Source organism: Poecilia formosa, unplaced genomic scaffold (assembly GCF_000485575.1).
Source record: "Poecilia formosa unplaced genomic scaffold, Poecilia_formosa-5.1.2 Scaffold234, whole genome shotgun sequence".
NCBI classification, from domain to species: domain Eukaryota; kingdom Metazoa; phylum Chordata; class Actinopteri; order Cyprinodontiformes; family Poeciliidae; genus Poecilia; species Poecilia formosa.
Window position 1 is genome coordinate 530,239 of NW_006800173.1, and position 16,304 is coordinate 546,542.

General features: G+C 36.2%; 2 protein-coding genes across 3 annotated transcripts; one reads left to right on the top strand and one right to left on the bottom strand.

Moving 5' to 3' along the window:
* The first annotated feature begins 626 nt into the window (after positions 1–626).
* cfap70 (cilia and flagella associated protein 70) lies at positions 627–11,047 on the top strand. 2 transcript variants are annotated; one of them, XM_007569011.2, is made up of 26 exons: positions 627–795; positions 915–1,101; positions 1,218–1,313; positions 1,481–1,566; positions 1,967–2,158; positions 2,293–2,475; positions 2,610–2,704; positions 2,992–3,064; positions 3,216–3,353; positions 3,767–3,916; positions 4,028–4,120; positions 4,294–4,385; positions 5,109–5,169; positions 5,277–5,459; positions 5,595–5,726; positions 5,803–5,931; positions 6,044–6,177; positions 6,381–6,496; positions 7,262–7,465; positions 7,560–7,702; positions 7,979–8,131; positions 8,701–8,862; positions 9,034–9,123; positions 9,384–9,485; positions 9,863–9,910; positions 10,309–11,047. In XM_007569011.2, the coding sequence occupies exons 1-26, from the start codon at positions 706–708 to the stop codon at positions 10,426–10,428; spliced, it is 3,252 nt and encodes a 1,083-aa protein (XP_007569073.1). In that variant the 5' UTR covers positions 627–705; the 3' UTR covers positions 10,429–11,047. The 2 variants fall into 2 exon arrangements, with proteins under 2 accessions (XP_007569073.1, XP_016535613.1); XM_016680127.1 differs by having other exon boundaries at positions 4,031–4,120.
* On the bottom strand, positions 10,477–16,226 carry LOC103149699 (transmembrane protein 138). Its single transcript, XM_007568980.2, has 5 exons — positions 15,357–16,226; positions 13,799–14,352; positions 13,471–13,642; positions 13,086–13,161; positions 10,477–11,367 (listed from the first exon to the last, which is right to left on the bottom strand). The coding sequence occupies exons 2-5, from the start codon at positions 13,924–13,926 to the stop codon at positions 11,255–11,257; spliced, it is 489 nt and encodes a 162-aa protein (XP_007569042.1). The 5' UTR covers positions 13,927–14,352; positions 15,357–16,226; the 3' UTR covers positions 10,477–11,254.
* Positions 16,227–16,304: the final 78 nt, after the last annotated feature.

The following is a 16,304-nucleotide window of genomic DNA, read 5'->3' on the forward strand; positions in this document are numbered from 1 at the left end:
CGTACTGGAGGGTGTTTTACAGGGTACGTTTGAGATGTTGGCGCACTTGTCACTCAAAATCCAAAAATGCTTAGGTTTGCCTTACTCTGTAGAGATTATTTAACACATTCCAATTTTTCTTAGGCACAGAAGAACTATCATTTCTAGGACGCTGTGTAACAAAAACTTTTTATGCTTTCTTTTGTTTGTTTGTTTATTTTGGTGTTGTTTTGAATTGTCCAATAAATCACTGCAATTTACTAAGACAATTAAAGTCGACTAATTGTATGCAAATACTCAAAGTATTTTATTTTATTTTTTTATTTGAGGTAAATATATGCGGTAAGGCTTGTTTGCATTTAGTCAGATTGAGAAACAGTGACACCTGCTGTCACGTTTACTTAATTACAAAATCTAAGGTGGCAAAACTCCTTGTGGCTTTTAAAAGTAGTAGAAGTAGTTTTACTAACACTTTTTCTCTAAATTGAAAAAAAAAATACAACAACAGTCCCTATTTGTTTTTCTATTTGAGGAAGAAGTACCATTACCCCAAGATGATCAGTAAAAATATGGGCTGTTAACGACTTTGTAAACTGTCGTAGTGTGATAACCGAGGCTCTTGAACCCACCATTGGCTGAATCACTGTTGCCATGGACACGTATTTATTCGGCCTGCGTTAGAACTTAACTGAAAGCGTTAGCTTGTTAACTTTATCTCCGTTAAAAATGTCAACAGCACACACATCTGAAGAGACGATAAAACACGATAAAACAAATGTGTCGATAGATATAACTGCAAAATGTGGACGTAACATAGTAAGTCCTTTGAACGTTGGTTAAACTGTAGTTACAGCTATCTGTCTGTATGTCTGGTCGACTGCCCAAACGGCAGGAATTTTCTTAAATGCTATATTATATGTTGATTTTGTTTTCAGCAAGGGAAAAAGGGAGACAATTTGGTGAGTTTCCTGCAGGTTTCGATAGAAGAGATTAACCTGGGGGAGTCAGAAAAGAAACACGCCAACCCTATGAAACACACTATTGATTACGACTTTACTTGCACCTATAACTCACCAAATGACGCCCAGGCTTTCAGCGACATTCTCCAAAAGCCAATCATATGTAAGCTTAATGTATCAAGTATAACATCCAATGTCATCCATGTGTCTTATCATCAGTAGTGTTAAATTCGTTCTACGTGCAATCACAAGTGCAATAGTCTTATATTTTGTGATCAGTTACAGTGGTGGAGGTCCTGCATGAGGGAAAAAAAGGTGAGCTGAAAACAGCGGTACTGGGACAAGCTGTGGTGGATTTGTTCCCACTACTCCAAGGTACAGTTTCTCCTCTAAGAAATTACATTTTTTTCTGCTCTGGTGCTGCTATGTCAGAAGAGTGAGTCTTCCTTTAAACCAGATGTAGGTGGAATAAACAGAAACTGATTTTGTAGAATGAGGAGGGAGGACTTCCAAGGCTTTAATGACTTTCTGTTGTCCTTCAGGTCAATGCAGCTTTTCAAGTACGGTTCCACTCAATCCAGTGGTCAATCCTGGGATTAAAGAATCTCGGCAGGGAATGAGCCGTAAAGTTAGTTACTCACTCAACAACTTTACTGTTAATGATGAACACAGAAACTGAGGTCCTGTTTACAGTTTAATCACACTCGTAATAGTGTTTTCATTTAAGATGTCAGCAGATAATTAAACATGCATTAGGTCACTAAGACATTTCAATCTTTACATTGTCTCACATTTATTTAAGCAAAAATACAAAGTCTTTATTCAATAGATTTTTTAATAATTATTTTTAATGTATAGTACATCATGACTTGAGTTGTATCATATGTCTTCGGTTTTTTGATAAAGTGTTGTTTAATAGTTTGTTTAGGGTGGACTTCAAAGAGGATATAAATTAAATCATATTTTACTTTCTAAATATGTCTATAAATGCTAAACAGTGGCTTGCTGCATCATTTCATCCCATTTAGCAACCAACCCTGGAAGTTTTTGTCAGCGTGACGGAACCACTGCTCACTGAACCCGAGTTATCAACCTGTATCATCATGAAGGTAACTGTGGAAACAGCATTTTCAGTGCCTGACACATGGACGCTGCCGACTGGCTCAGCTCACAGCCCCTTTGCATACTTCGCCGCTCTGGAGGTTCCTCTAACTGCAGAAGTGAGTTGTACTTTTGTATCCTAATACGTCATTTTACAGCTATTCCATTAAAAATGTACAGGATGACAAATCTATATGTTTCTGTGATGATAAATTTTAAAATATGGGAATATTTCCCTTTCACTGTGTCTTAGAATGATCAAGCACTGATGTTTTCTGAAGGCCATCTAATGCCAGGGGGTCTGAGGGAGGGCAAAGGCCGTCGGAAAAGGAGGCCCCTTCAATCTTTATTGGTACCAGGGAATCAGTTTTTACCTGGGTCATTTTGCCAGCCAGAGCCCATTGATCATGAGGATGGAGAGCTAACTAGTTTAGAGGTAGCAACAAGCACCTTTTACTTGAATTTTCATTTACTAATACCTTTAAACAATTGCAGAAACAAGCTTAGCTATAGCCATCAGACTAAGGTTTGAACACACAAGGAAATTTGAAGACCTGAATGTTCATGCAGGACCAGGCATTTCGTGATGAAGCAGAGATTACAAAGAACAGAGTGAGATGGGACACAGAGATTCGATGCTTCCTGGATGCCTGTGCAGCTTCCAGGTCAGCCAGACATTCAACTTTTTTTTTTTTTTTTTTTGCAAAGTGAAAGTCAGTAATGAGGCATTTTAACCCTTAAGTGGTTTAAAATCCTAATATATTTGTCCTTAAGAACAAAAAAGTAAACTTAGGTTTTTAACAAAATTCAGTTTCTAGAAAACAGTGAATTTTGCTCCTTGATTCAAATGGAGAAAAAGTAGTGCTACATTGTGAACAAATTAAGAAACAAGAAACAATTTTTAAAAAATCATCTCAAACTACTGAAAATTGTATTTTGATTATATTTGTAGATTGAAAGAAAAAATCACAGATAGCCGACTGTGGCCAGTGGAATTAATGAGGACTTCGATTCCACTATCAAGGGTAAAAAAAAAAAAAAAACATTTTTTGTTTGCTGTTGATATTTTAGTACTGCTAAAGAGATATCTGTTTGTGGCAAACAAAGAGGCAGCAGTTCAGTTAACCATACTACTGTTGAACTGCAGATGAACGTTTTAATTGTCTCTGTTTGTAGTTAGGTGATGAGAACCCAGAGATCCCCTTTCATGGTTTGATATTTGTTGACATGGGGCGGTTGTTGTACCCTGGAGTCTCCCGCATCAGAGGAGCATACACTGTTCATCCTTTCTATGAGAGCGAGCTTCTGAACAAGGTCTCAAACTGTCATAGTAGTCTTTTTTTTTGTTTTTTTATCTATATAGCTTGTAGTACTCAAACTTATATTATCTATAAAACAATATATTTCCATATATATAAGCCAAATCTTTCAGCAAGTGATGCTAAGATTGTGGATTAATCTTCCCCCAAAGATACATTTAACTGACTCTATGAATTCAAAACGAGCCTGTAAACTTTCTTGTTTTAATTTTTTCTTAGTATTTATTTTCCCTGTGTTTTATTTTATCTTTTATATGGGTGGTTAATATCAATAGTTATTTTCACTTTGTGATAGCTTTGTCTGTGAAATGGGCTTATCAAAAACTCTACTTACTTATTTACATTTATTTCTGGTTTCTTCTTTTACTTCTTGCTAAGGTGAGCTATGTATTGATTTTAAACTTACAGACCAAGCGGAAAGCCAGTGTGTTAAAGGAGCAGGCTAAAATAGCAACTGTCCTGGCCAAATCTCGAGCAAGCATAGTAATAGGAACTCCCAAAAAAGGAGCAAAGAATGTTGATGCAGGCGGCAAGGGAGTCAAGGACCAGTCTAAAAAGGTCAGGAATGTGCTAATTGTCAAGGATGAGTTACTACTGTAAAGTTACATTCACACTTGCAATGAGAAATGTTTTGTTGTATGTGTAACAATGTGATCTTTTTTAATATAGCAACAGAGTGTCCCTCCACCCAAGCCCACCACATGTGATGAAGCTTCTGAAAGTGCATCTGAACCTGAGACAAAAGTCAATGTAGAAGGAAATGTAAGTTTCTGATAAAGGCAGCTTGGTTCTCCAGTAGCTCCTGACAAAAATGTACTAAGTATGCTGTGCTACACACTTTGACTTTAGTTGCAGCATAGAGCAGCAGACAACACATTCAAACTTTTGCTTTGCAGATTTTTACTTTAGTTTTTTACCTGTGTTGTCATTGACAGATGTACTTGGAAGCCAAAACATATGTTATCATTGAGGTGTCCTTGAATAGACCACTGGTACCAAAAACATCCCCTGAGGAACTGGCTCGAAGGTAATATACATTAACACAGTTAAAGTACTGCAATTAATCCCCATGTCAGTATGCTCATCTCTTCTGAAAAGTTTACACCTTAGCACACATTAAATAAGAAAAGTTGAAAAATTTCTAAGGTTACGAAGATTTTCATTTTCTTGACACAGTTACAGTAATTGTGTAACAAGAATATAATAAAAATTCATTCACCACATGGAGACGAAAAAAACAGTAATAAATTTATTTCTGTTCCACTTTTCCCCAGTCTCTCTGAGTTTATTCACACTTATGCAGTGATCATAATTATTCAGACAGCTGCTATAACTGTGTATTTGCACATGAGGAATCACTTTTACCTGACATGGCTCATCCAGTTACCATGGTAAATGAAGATTTGACGAATGTGTAATGCGGAAAGAAGTCCAAGTGGTAATACTGAAAGACTATACATTAGTTCTACAGTCAAAACATTAATAAAGCGCCCATCATGACAGCTTGGAGGATCACCAGCGTAATCTAATGAGTTACCAACAACTCTGGTAAAGATAGAGTCAATTGTTTGTTGGGTATGCAATTTGAGGAAATCTCCAGCTTACATATTTGGTGTTGCATTCTTTTCTGAGTTAACATAATCATTCACGCCTTAAACAACTGTTAAAATGTCAGTTTACTTCCTTATCTGTCTTTCTTTTTGTTCCTTCCTGAATGTGAACTTAAAATAAGTGTTTCCAAATCCTACAGGGTGAAGGCACTGATCCCCCCCAAACCCAAACGTCCAGCTGGTCCTACCAGAGCAGAAAAGGTGGGAAACCCAGATACATTTCAATAAAAATATGCCTATATTATATCTTGCAGTCAGGAAAGGTTTCTCATTCTCAGATTTCTTGTCTCTGATGTGTGCTCTTGTAGGCCGTGGTGGACTTTCACACACAAGTAGGCAATGCGGTGGCTGCTGTCTCTGAACAGTTTGCTGAAATATTTGGAGCAAATAGCAAGCTGCAGGAAAGCCTTAGCAAAGAGCAAATTTTGGCCGAGGTGATGGGAGGTCTTAATGTCTCTGGAAGATACTTCGCCTTCAAGGAGCAAATCAAGGTTCGAGGTTTAAAATGATTTCTTGGGCTGAATCTATGATATATCTATTAATAAAATGTTTTTGTTTTGCTCTTTTTGTAAAGGAATCTTCTTTCGTTAATTCAGTAAATATATTTGCGTGTTTCTGGCTTGTAGCGAGCAGTGGTAAAGATTGTTCGAGACAAAATGCAGCGGTCCAGGCCTCTCACTGATCCTCAAGAGGTGAAAGAATTTGTCAGTAAGCTCTACGTCTACCTAGTGGATGAAATGCATGTGGCTCTCAACAAGGTATTACCATCGCCATCATTTGTTTAAGGATATTGTTTAGATTTTTTAGTGATCTTTATCTTCACCTCCTTTGCAGATTTATTCCAGTGACGTGGCAGAAGATTGCACTGATGAAATGAAGTTGGAATCTAGTCAGCTGAGACATTTTGCTAAAGAGGCACAACTTACAAGCAATTATCAGCAGGCGGCTCAGTACTACCAAGAGGTACAAAAACAGGAAAAAATGAATCTAAGATATTAAACACAGCAATGAAAGAAGCTGATGAATCTGGCTGGCAGACTAACTGGGATCTGTGTTTTTTTTTTTTTACCTGCAGTTAGTGGTGAGGCACCCTGATGAACCTTTGTACAAGTTTGAGTGGGGAAGCCTGTACATGTTGATTGGGGACTATATGAAAGCGAAAGAGTGTTACTATGATGCTGTATCCATCCAGCAAACACACCAACCCAGGTTAAAAGTGCTTCATTTATGCTGCAGATTTTGAATTTATCTAAACAAAGTTACATTTTCATTAGTCAGGTTTGTATAGTTAGTAATATGTGTAAATGTTTCTCTCTTTGATGATCAAGTCGTAAAAAAACTACTAAAAAAACCTTTGTTGTTGCTGTATAGTTGGTCGTATAGCTTGTTTGTGTTTTTGCTTATTTGTCCAGCCTGATGATGTGTGGGGTTGTGGCCGTGATGTTTGAACGTTACAATGAAGCTCAGACCTTCTTGGAGCGAGCCACCAGCCTAGAACCGCCCAGTGTGGAAGCCTGGACGCTGATGGGTCAGTTCACAATCAGGATTCCTCACCAATGTGGGGACCACTTTAGATAACATCCTGCTCATATTTTCCACAATGGGGTGAAGTCTAGTGATCTACAACAATGTCTGAATGATCTGTGCTCTGTGTCTGCTATTTTCTTAAATGCATTTGCTTAGACTTATATACTTACACTGATAGTAGAAATCTGTCTGAAAGGTAGAAGTTTTTATTTGTTTTTTGTGATATAATCCTAAAGATTTGAACTTTCCAATATAACCATTGCTTATTGTTTGATATAAATGTATTGTCTTTAAGTCAGTGCACTGTAGGGTCAAAGTGAAAAAAGTGGCAGACCTTTGTACCATTGTTGTATGTTATGGAGGATCTACATACATCAGGATGTTTGCAAAAATATAGGACATTTTAATAAAAATCTTGCAGTTTTTATGCTGCGTGTGAGATTATTTTACTGAAATAAAACATTTAGATATGTAGAATGTTGAGGGTAATTAATAAACAATTATGTTTTGAAGATAAGCAATTCTTAAACAGAAGATGTATACAGTTTTTACATGACAATGTTTACAGAAATGCTGCAAACAACAGCTCAAATAAATTACAATGAAGCACATATTTTAAAATTAGCAACATTGAGGTTTACAGTCCAGAAATTTGTAAAGTCCTAGTGCAAATAGGACTTTTACTTAACCTCTAACAGATGGTAATTAAAAGCAGGGGTAATGTACACACTGTACATATTGTAACTTGTTGGGATCTGCCTTCTAGGTTTGCTCCATTTAAGTCTAAACGAAGCCTTCCTGCCTGAAAGAGCATTTCTAGAGGCCAAAAAGATTTTTGGGGAAGAGGAGGCAAACAGGGCAAATGCAGATGACAAGACTAAACTAAGCGAGGACAACAGTGAGGAAGCGAAGGCCCAGCAGGATGAGCATGAGACAGATAATTCTGCCCTACCTCATATAGCTGAGCACGGTGAGGTGTAACATTAGAGCAAGCATCCAGGCATAAAGTAAAATATAAGCCGCACATGACAGCGGATTTAAGACCTATGGTGTTTTTCTGACAGACCCTGAGTTCCCAGACCACGACATGGAGGAAAGCAGAGAGGCGTCACTTCATATTGACAAATCGTGGACAAGTCCAACTAAACTCACCTCTTCCATTTTCACACAAACATTGAAGTTTTTGCTGCAGAACAATGCCCTGCAGGTATTCAAACCTGTTTGATTTAGCAGTGTATGATCCCACAAGAGGGTCCAATCGTTTAAATACTGTCAAATCATTTGTCCTCTCTAAGTCATGGCAGTAGCAGTGCTTGTGTTGTGATGAAACATAATGGAAAGTCAAAAAAATTAGTTTGATATAATATTCTATTGCAAACACTGCATCATTCAATAAATAATCATTTGGATACTCAAATTCTGAGCTGTAAAAATCAACAAGATGAAATAAATAGTTTTAGAACTAACTGTGCTCTTTTGGCAGATGGCAGAACACGCTTTGTCCCAAGAGCTGCTGGGTTCTAAAGGAGGTTGCAGTATGGCCTACTATTATAGCCTAGCCCAGTTCCAGCTGCTCAAAGGTGACTACAGCAGTGCTATTGACAGCGTGAAAGAAGCACTGTTTTACAAAAGTCAGGTACTTACACTTTTCCTTTTTATTGATTTAAGACAAAAATACCATTACCATGTAATTTGCAGCTTCTATAATAGTCTATTTTAGTGACTCCTCTTTTATTTTAGATTTAACATAAATCTTAAGAAATAAAGCGCACATCATAGTGTTTTATATGATGTTGCTTACTCCTGAACTGTCTGAGATGTATCCCAATTCTTTAAAAGTCCCTTTTAACCTTTTCCTTTTAAAGTGGAACATGTTTAGAAATGTGTGAACTCAATAAAAGGTGAAATATCACCCTCTGGTGCACAAAGTATTTCTTCTCCGGTTGTAAAATTTTTTGTGGAAATGTTATACATTTAGATGTACACTTAAGCCTCCATTTATCGAATAGAAAAGTGTTAATAAGAATCTCCATAAATATAGCGGCAGTATAATTGAGACCTTTCTAACCTTGAGTTAATAAGATTTCAATTTAAAGTTAAAGTAACATTATTCAGAAAAACTGAAAAGCATGCATTTTTAAGTTGGAAAATGGGATCTAAGCTATGGATTCTGTCTTCTTATTTAATTGTCCGCGATATGATCAGTACCCAGATGCCTGGGCCTTGAAAGGTCACTGCCACTACCTGCAAGGCACATTTACTGAAGCACGGGAGTGTTATGAGTGGAGCATGGTCTTTCCAGAACCACCTTCAGACACTCACATCGTTCATCTTCGCCTGGGAGCTATCTATATTCTTGAGGAAAAGGTTAGATGTCGGTTATTGTGTTTTGACCAGAGCCGTAAGTGAGATATAAGATTTCATTTTTCTCCACAACTCTGAAATAAAACAGTTTTGCATATTTTTTTAACATGTTTCTTTTTGTTTTTTGTTGTTTTTTTTGTCACTAACGCTATGTTTATGATATTTATTCTTCAGTTTATACAAGCCAAAGAAGTCTTCCTGCAGGCATGTGAGCAGTCCCCATCGTGCCTGACCTGGTTGGGCCTCGGCAAAGCCTGCTACAGGGTAAAAGTTCACATTGGTAATCATGAAAAAGTGGCTTTAGTTAAATTTTAAATTAGTTTCATGAAGATTTTCTACATTGAGCAGATTTAATATAACATATTATGAAGTGTTAGATTCTGTTTAGAAGAGCTGGTGACAGTGGAGGTAAACACACCCAATTTAGGAACATTTTATTTTTGTTCTGTCAAACAGACATACTAGGAAAATAAGAATCTTGTTGACATTGAAAAAAATTCAAGTCTTGGTTTGTTTTTGTGTAGTTGGGGGAGCTGTGTGTTGCTGAGGAAGCTTTAGCTGTGGCCACTCTTTTGAACTCAGCAAATGCAGAGGTGTGGGCTTACCTGTCTTTAATCAGCCTTAAGGTGAGTGATTACTACGCTTTAAACCCACAATCAATTTAATTTCTAGTCCTACCTCTGTTGGGGGGTTTGCAGGACAGAATATACCAGAATGTTGTTGGACTGAATTTTTATTTTTTGTATTTAGCAAAAACATTTTCTTACACTAACATGGGGACAAAGCTTGCATGAAATAGACACAGAAGTTCAAGTCAAAAATAACTCAAAATAGTGGATGGGGTTTGTTGTAAAGCTGGAAACGAACTTTAAAAGAGTTAAATTAGTTCATTTAAAAAGTCAGTTTAATTCTGAAGGACAAAAAAATTACAGTACGTAGAATGTTTTTACCCTAACACTCACTGTCTACAGCTGCATTAATCATGTACTTTGTACTTTTTCAGTCTGGGCAACTACAAGAGGGGGATGAATATTATAAAAATGCAATCAGTGTAAGTGAGTTTTTTCATGAAAATATTCTGTTAATGCTTTTAATGCCTTACAATTAGCTATTTCAGTATGTTAATGAATTGATTTATTAACACACACTAACACATCAACACAATCTTGTCAACAGCTAAGCAATTTCCATTTGAGGGTCAATAAAATATATTCTATTCTAATCTATTTACTTATGAACATTGTGTCAGGTGTTTCTGATGTTCAGATTATTTTCCAGACTTCTTCAGTTATCTTTCCAAGTTTTAAGTTTGTATTTATTTACACAGAAACTGTTGCCCTTCATAGCATAGTTACCCAGAACATTTACATAGTGTTTCTTGTAACAGACAAACAAACAAACAAAAAAAAACAGTGTTTCAAACTCTTTTTTTTTTTTCTTGATTCATAGTTTGATTTCCAGGATTCATCCCTGAATGAAGAGATCAGTGAGGCGAAGCGTCAGACTCGGATGAGTAAACTGGCATCATGCTTCAATGCAAGTCCTCAAGCAGAGGCTGAAACAGTTTAACCAAACACATTTTATGAAGACAGCACTGCATTAGACATATATTTCAGATGAAATTTTATTGCATTTTTATTGCATCTTGAAATAAAACAAATGAATGTGTCAAAAATGGGGCTGATCAAGCCATAAAAATTCAACTCAGAGCAACACAAATAGTCTTAATTACATATAAAACTATTTAGTTTTTTCAAAGGACTGCAACAAAAAAAATGTCGTTTCAGAAAATAACAAGTACCATTGTGTAATGAAATGCAAAAAGCAGTCACCTGGTTTGTATATTTGAGATTCTGTGATTCTGCAAAGATGTATAAAAAATGTGAAAATTACAATGCAGTATGTGATTATACATTGTCATAAACATTAGGATAGCATTTAAAGTTAAGTTGTAATATGTTGTGACACGAAGCTATTGTGTAAGTAGCATATAACATACTCAGTATGGTAAGTTTTACAAAATATTTCTAAACTGTTAAGTCAGACATTTTACAATTTCAATACATACCTGAAATAACTTAAAATTTGGCACAATTCTCCAGAGAAAGAAAATGTCAAATGGATTATATTTTTGGGCTGTCATGTTGAACATTTTCTCACGTTTCAATAAATGCATTTCAGGCTTTCATTTGTGTTTTCTTCCAGTTTGTGAATTAGTTATTTCCTAAATTCTAAAAAGATGCCAAATAATTTTTTCCTCGACCGAAAAACAAGGTGAATTAAAACAGCCAGAGTTTGTTGAGATTGAAATTTCTCAGCATCATTCATGGGTAATTTCTTTCCAGTGCCATTAGAGCTATGGCTTGTGGTATCATTCTGTAGATTCCTCTGCAGATCACTGCCTGGACCGAACAAACACTTCTCTCAGCCATGGTGAATCCTCATACAGACGAGGGTCCCCCAGATACTCTGCGGTCCGCTTGTAGAAGTAGTAGTACAACACAGAAGCTACACAGATGGAAAACAAACAAGATTAAGAAGGTAGTATACGTACTATAAAACTTCTCCAAACACATCGATGATGCAATTTGAGCACTTTTTTATAATCATCAGAGGCATAATTCTATATTAAATCTTTGATTGGAATTGTTAATTTTACCAGACATCCAGAGACAAATAAATAGGAAATCCCTGTGAAAAGGCAGGGTCTAAAAGTGAGCCACACAGATTAGACATAAGTACCACTAAACCTGATAAAGTTTATGGTGTCATCATAAACAGAGATTTAGCAGTGAGTCCCACACAGAAGTCTAGATGGCTCTTATGCTACAGACTAAACAAGTAGAGGTGGCACTTAGTAAGGATTACATGCTGTTTAACTACTAATGAGCTTATAACAGTATGAAATAACCACCACCTGGGGAGGTGATATTAAAGCCTGGAGTCTAAATGCATGAGACGGGACCAGTTCCCTCACAAAACGCTCAGAATAGTTCAAGTTTTTCTCTCGGGGATCAATGATAGATATTAAGGGTAGAGTAAAAAATAAGAATTCTTTAAAATATCCAAAATCATCCATGTTTACTTATTTGTATGAGATAAATGATTCTGATTCTAATGTTTAAGGACAGTGCTTTGTATTATATTTAAATTTTTCAGACTTATTATTTCATATGTATTTTTGGAGCTCTGAAATGATATACCAGCACAAAGCTCCTCCCCTCCCCCTAAGTCCCATAAGTCTCTCTCTATAGTTACAACTGGAAGATTTTTGGATGTCTCTACCAACTTTATAAAGACCAAAGCTTTGTCACATTTTTTTTTCACAAAATATAACAGATACAATAGGGACTGAACACATAATAATTCTCTATGTCAGTATATTTCTGAAGGTGCACTTGGCATGTAATTCCCACAATATGTCAGAAATAATAGCTTCAGTCCAGGAATGCAAAGAAATCAAGCTATAGATGTTCAGAAGTGTAATTTAAAAAAAAATACATAGGAAAAAAAAGATTGATCGTGAAATTTATGTAATACTTCAGGCACAAGCTTTTGTTTTTGCCTGAAAAAACGGGTCATGCATGAAGAAACTAGTCACACACTAGTCAGATGTGACTTAGATCTATTCTTCCTAGCTTCAATTCTTTCCATTTGGGATTGAATAAGATTATATTATCTTGTACTAAATGTACATGACTGTTTTGTAATTATTGATTGACTTCAACAGATTTTGTGACATCCAAGCCTTTTTACGCCTTCTTTTCTTCTTAAGTTCAATATTTTTCATCTCTATAATTCCACCTCATTACACTGTGGTTTTATGTCTTTGCATGTGAGTGTATGAGTTGATTCACCGTCTGGAGAGAATTTTATGTCATTGGCATCTTTAGAAATATATTTACAGTTGTGTTTTGTCATAACACAACTTTTCATAAGTTTAATTCTTATTTTGGAAGCTGTAATTAGTTTTTTTTCTCCTTCCTGTTGGATTTGATTTTGCTCAGGGATTTCAGAGTAAAATAAGCTGAATAAATAAATTATGAAATGACATTTATTTAACCTTTGCTCCCAACTTCACAATGGGCTGTAAAATCAAAACATTTAAACATTTTCAAAAGGAACAAATACTTTTGCAAGGCACAATAATTTCAATTTGACATTAGGCTAATGTGAATCCAGTGTTTGGATACAATTTTTAAGATGTAAAAATGAAATGATCTTACCAGATCTTTGAAACACAAACAGCACCTGCAGACCGTCTGTCCAGATAAATCGGTTTGTGTTTAGCCAGCGCAGATTCTGAAATCAATGTGTAAGAAAACACAATTAATGCCATTCTTTTAATTAACATGCAATATATGTAAAACCATGCTGCACTTGTATCAATCACAACAGATAAAAAAAATTGTTGAAAGATAAAATTATCATCTGTCTTTTCTTTTCCCAAAATCAAAAAGTCAGTTTTTGCTCTTTCTGTGTTTTTGTTTGTTCTAAATAGTCTCTTATACAGGATCTCTTCAGAAGTATTTCTTGATAAAACAAAAAGAAAACATGTATCAAACTTGTACTTATTTTTATGTTGTTGTACACATTTGTTCATGTTTTTACCATAAGCCAGGAATGGAGTATGATACTGAAGGTCAGGTAGAGAGCGGAGAGCATTATCAGGGCTCTAAATCGTTCCAGCAGTATGGCAACCAGGCCAACCTGGAACACGTAGGTGTTGAATAACATCAGCAGAATGATGATCAGGTTAAATAAGATGCAAATGTCCTGCATGCTGTGGAAAGGAAATATATTTATGTAACTAGCAGCCATAAGAACAACAAGGACAAAGAAGATCTCATTCTGGTATCAATCTAAATGGGCTGTTTCTAACCGTAGAAATGTTTTACTCTGTGGTACCCTGCTGAAACCTTAAAAAAGTTTGACTCACATGAAAAGCACCAACTGGACTGCGGGTTCAGTCCTTAGCAGCTCACTGAAGGAGTTGACAAACAGGTCAAAAGAGAGCAGACTGAGCTGAATCAATAACACAAGTGAGTAGTTGCTGGCATGGAGCATCTCCGACCCGTAGGCTGGGTGCCCAGGCGGATTGTGGTTCCACTGTGGATCCAAGACTGCAACACTCCCTCAATCCCACCACAGAGAAACATCAACCTGGACACGGCAGGTTTGACAGTTTGGATGCCTCAGTGAGGCATTCAAATGGTCCTGCTGTCCCAAATGCAGATCGAGTCCGTTTGATATAACATTAGTGCTTCATTCCATTTTGTTTGGTTGAATTCAGTTTACTTTGGAAAAACAGAGGCACTCTCAAACAGGAAAGCAAGTTTTGGTTTGGAGATGAGCTGCCAAGCATTCAGAGATGTCAACATGTTACATTTGACTGCAACAAATCCCGCAGATGCAGCTGTGCAGTTCAACCTGCAGACTTGCATATCAGAACTGGTGAGACATCAGTGTCTTGAGGGAAAAAGGGTAGATGTCCTGTGGAAGGAAACAACAGATTAATTTAGTTAAAGCAGTTGTAACTTACAAAAAAAAAAAAAAAAACATTTAGAATGTTTTACGTTTTGCATGCTTTTAAAGACTGAGGAAAGAAAGTTAGAGTTAGAATGAACCTATACATGTAATAAACATATGCTGTAATAAAAGCAACATATGTTTACGACATTAAATTAAACGAAACACAATTATTGACAGCACTTAGAACGTCCAAACCAAGAAACTAGGTGGAAATTATTTTAGTTTCTAAATATAAAGTCAATTATCTCCATAGACCAATTTCCTGTTGAAATTAAAATTACTTTATAATTGTCAAAAATCAGCTTTATCCTCATTTATCCAGGACTAAATAAAACATAGGTTGTCTTTTGCAGATTAAAGAGAAATCAAATCCTGTCTTCACTAATGTTTCTGTTTTTTTGGTCTTTGCCTCCTCTCATGAAGCTATCAATATGGAGCTGCTACAGTGACACCTGGTGGATCCTCTCACGGTCCCAGTATTTATAGCTCAGTACGAGCATGACAGGTGTGAGAAAGATTAGGGGTACTTCCAAACACTCGCCCATGGAGGAGACAGCTACTTACTCTTGAAAGCTGGCCTACCCAGATTTTAGGTTAGCGGTATTAGTGGCTTTTTTGCACGAGACGGCACACAAACCACATGCAGGCAAATAAAGGCATCTACATTTTTTGACGGATCATACAGCACATCAGAATTTTTTTTTAAAAAGAATTAGAAATGTTGTCCTACACCTCTTTTTGCATACACCTTTTAATGAAAAATATTGAATTATTCACCTGAAAAGAATAGCAATGTAACCAAGCAAGCAAGTGTTGTTAGTATGCTCTCAGCCTGCAGTTTTTTGTACTGTTCTACTATATTTTCTTATTTCAAATTTATTTACCTTCAATATATAGAACATGTAATATCCTACCATCTAAAAATCTACATACAAACTTATGGCAAAACAAACAAAAAAACAAACCTGTGCTGGAGGGTTAATTTCAGTAGCTGAAGTTCTCTGTGTCTCTCTGAGGGACGCATGTGGCCATAAACAACACAGTGTGCCGCAGACTGACAGCTTGTGTCCTTGCAGCAGCTTTTATCCTTTCACCTCTCTAATAAACACGCAAGAGATTTGTGTCATCATGTGCTTCAGGTCAGTCTTTGTATACAGACTCATGTACCAGCAGGTGATGTTAAATTTCTGTTTTTATGGTTTTGTCAATTTAAACATTTTGGATTTGTTTTAGTTCTCAATCAGGCCATGGGGAAATGTGTGGCAAGCATGTAAAATCTCAAGCCTGATTAGATTTCCTACGTTCGCTGTTTGTGTTTCATTTCTTTTATAGCTTAAAATGTTTCCATAAACTTGTGGATTTCTTCTCTGTTTCCTTGTATATGCATTATATTGACTTGTTTCGTAAGCCAAAATAATATTTTACATCCTATGCTGTACTATGCAGGATACAGTTCATGTAAATAAAGGTGAGTCGTTTTCTAGGTCATTCTGTCACATTTCCCTTCAAGATTACGGTAAGGAGTCCAGCAAACTGGAGTCAAGCTTTAAAGCAGCTGTTGTCATCTAGTGGTAAGCCTGTACTATTACACACCAGAAACACAAAATGTTACATCCAAATAACTTTGCACTTTCCTTTCCCAATTGTTTTGTTCTTTTGTAACAGCATCCATGGATAACTCAGATACACTACAACATGTGCTTTGTTAATTTGCCAGATTGGCAGCTGTATCAATGAAACTTAGAGGTATGTATGACCAGAAATGTGATTGCCACAAAGTAACCACACATTCTGCAACCACTGAATGGCCCATGTGAAAAATGACTGAGATAGAAATGCGAGTTGCAGCAAGCTTTTTCCCCTTCAAAATTACAAAGAGAAAAATAAGAGCACAATTCTGACTTTTTTTTCTC

Excerpts from the sequence above, each read along its gene's own strand:
- cfap70 (XM_007569011.2), top strand. The coding sequence starts at position 706 with ATGTCAACAGCACACACATCTGAAGAGACGATAAAACACGATAAAACA. Across the intron at positions 9,124-9,383 it reads TCGGCAAAGCCTGCTACAGG|TTGGGGGAGCTGTGTGTTGC; the intron begins GTAAAAGTTCAC and ends GTTTTTGTGTAG. Across the intron at positions 9,486-9,862 it reads TGTCTTTAATCAGCCTTAAG|TCTGGGCAACTACAAGAGGG; the intron begins GTGAGTGATTAC and ends GTACTTTTTCAG.
- LOC103149699 (XM_007568980.2), bottom strand. The coding sequence starts at position 13,926 with ATGCTCCATGCCAGCAACTACTCACTTGTGTTATTGATTCAGCTCAGT. Across the intron at positions 13,643-13,798 it reads GTCCAGTTGGTGCTTTTCAT|CATGCAGGACATTTGCATCT; the intron begins GTGAGTCAAACT and ends TCCTTTCCACAG. Across the intron at positions 11,368-13,085 it reads GTTTGTGTTTCAAAGATCTG|CTTCTGTGTTGTACTACTAC; the intron begins GTAAGATCATTT and ends CCATCTGTGTAG.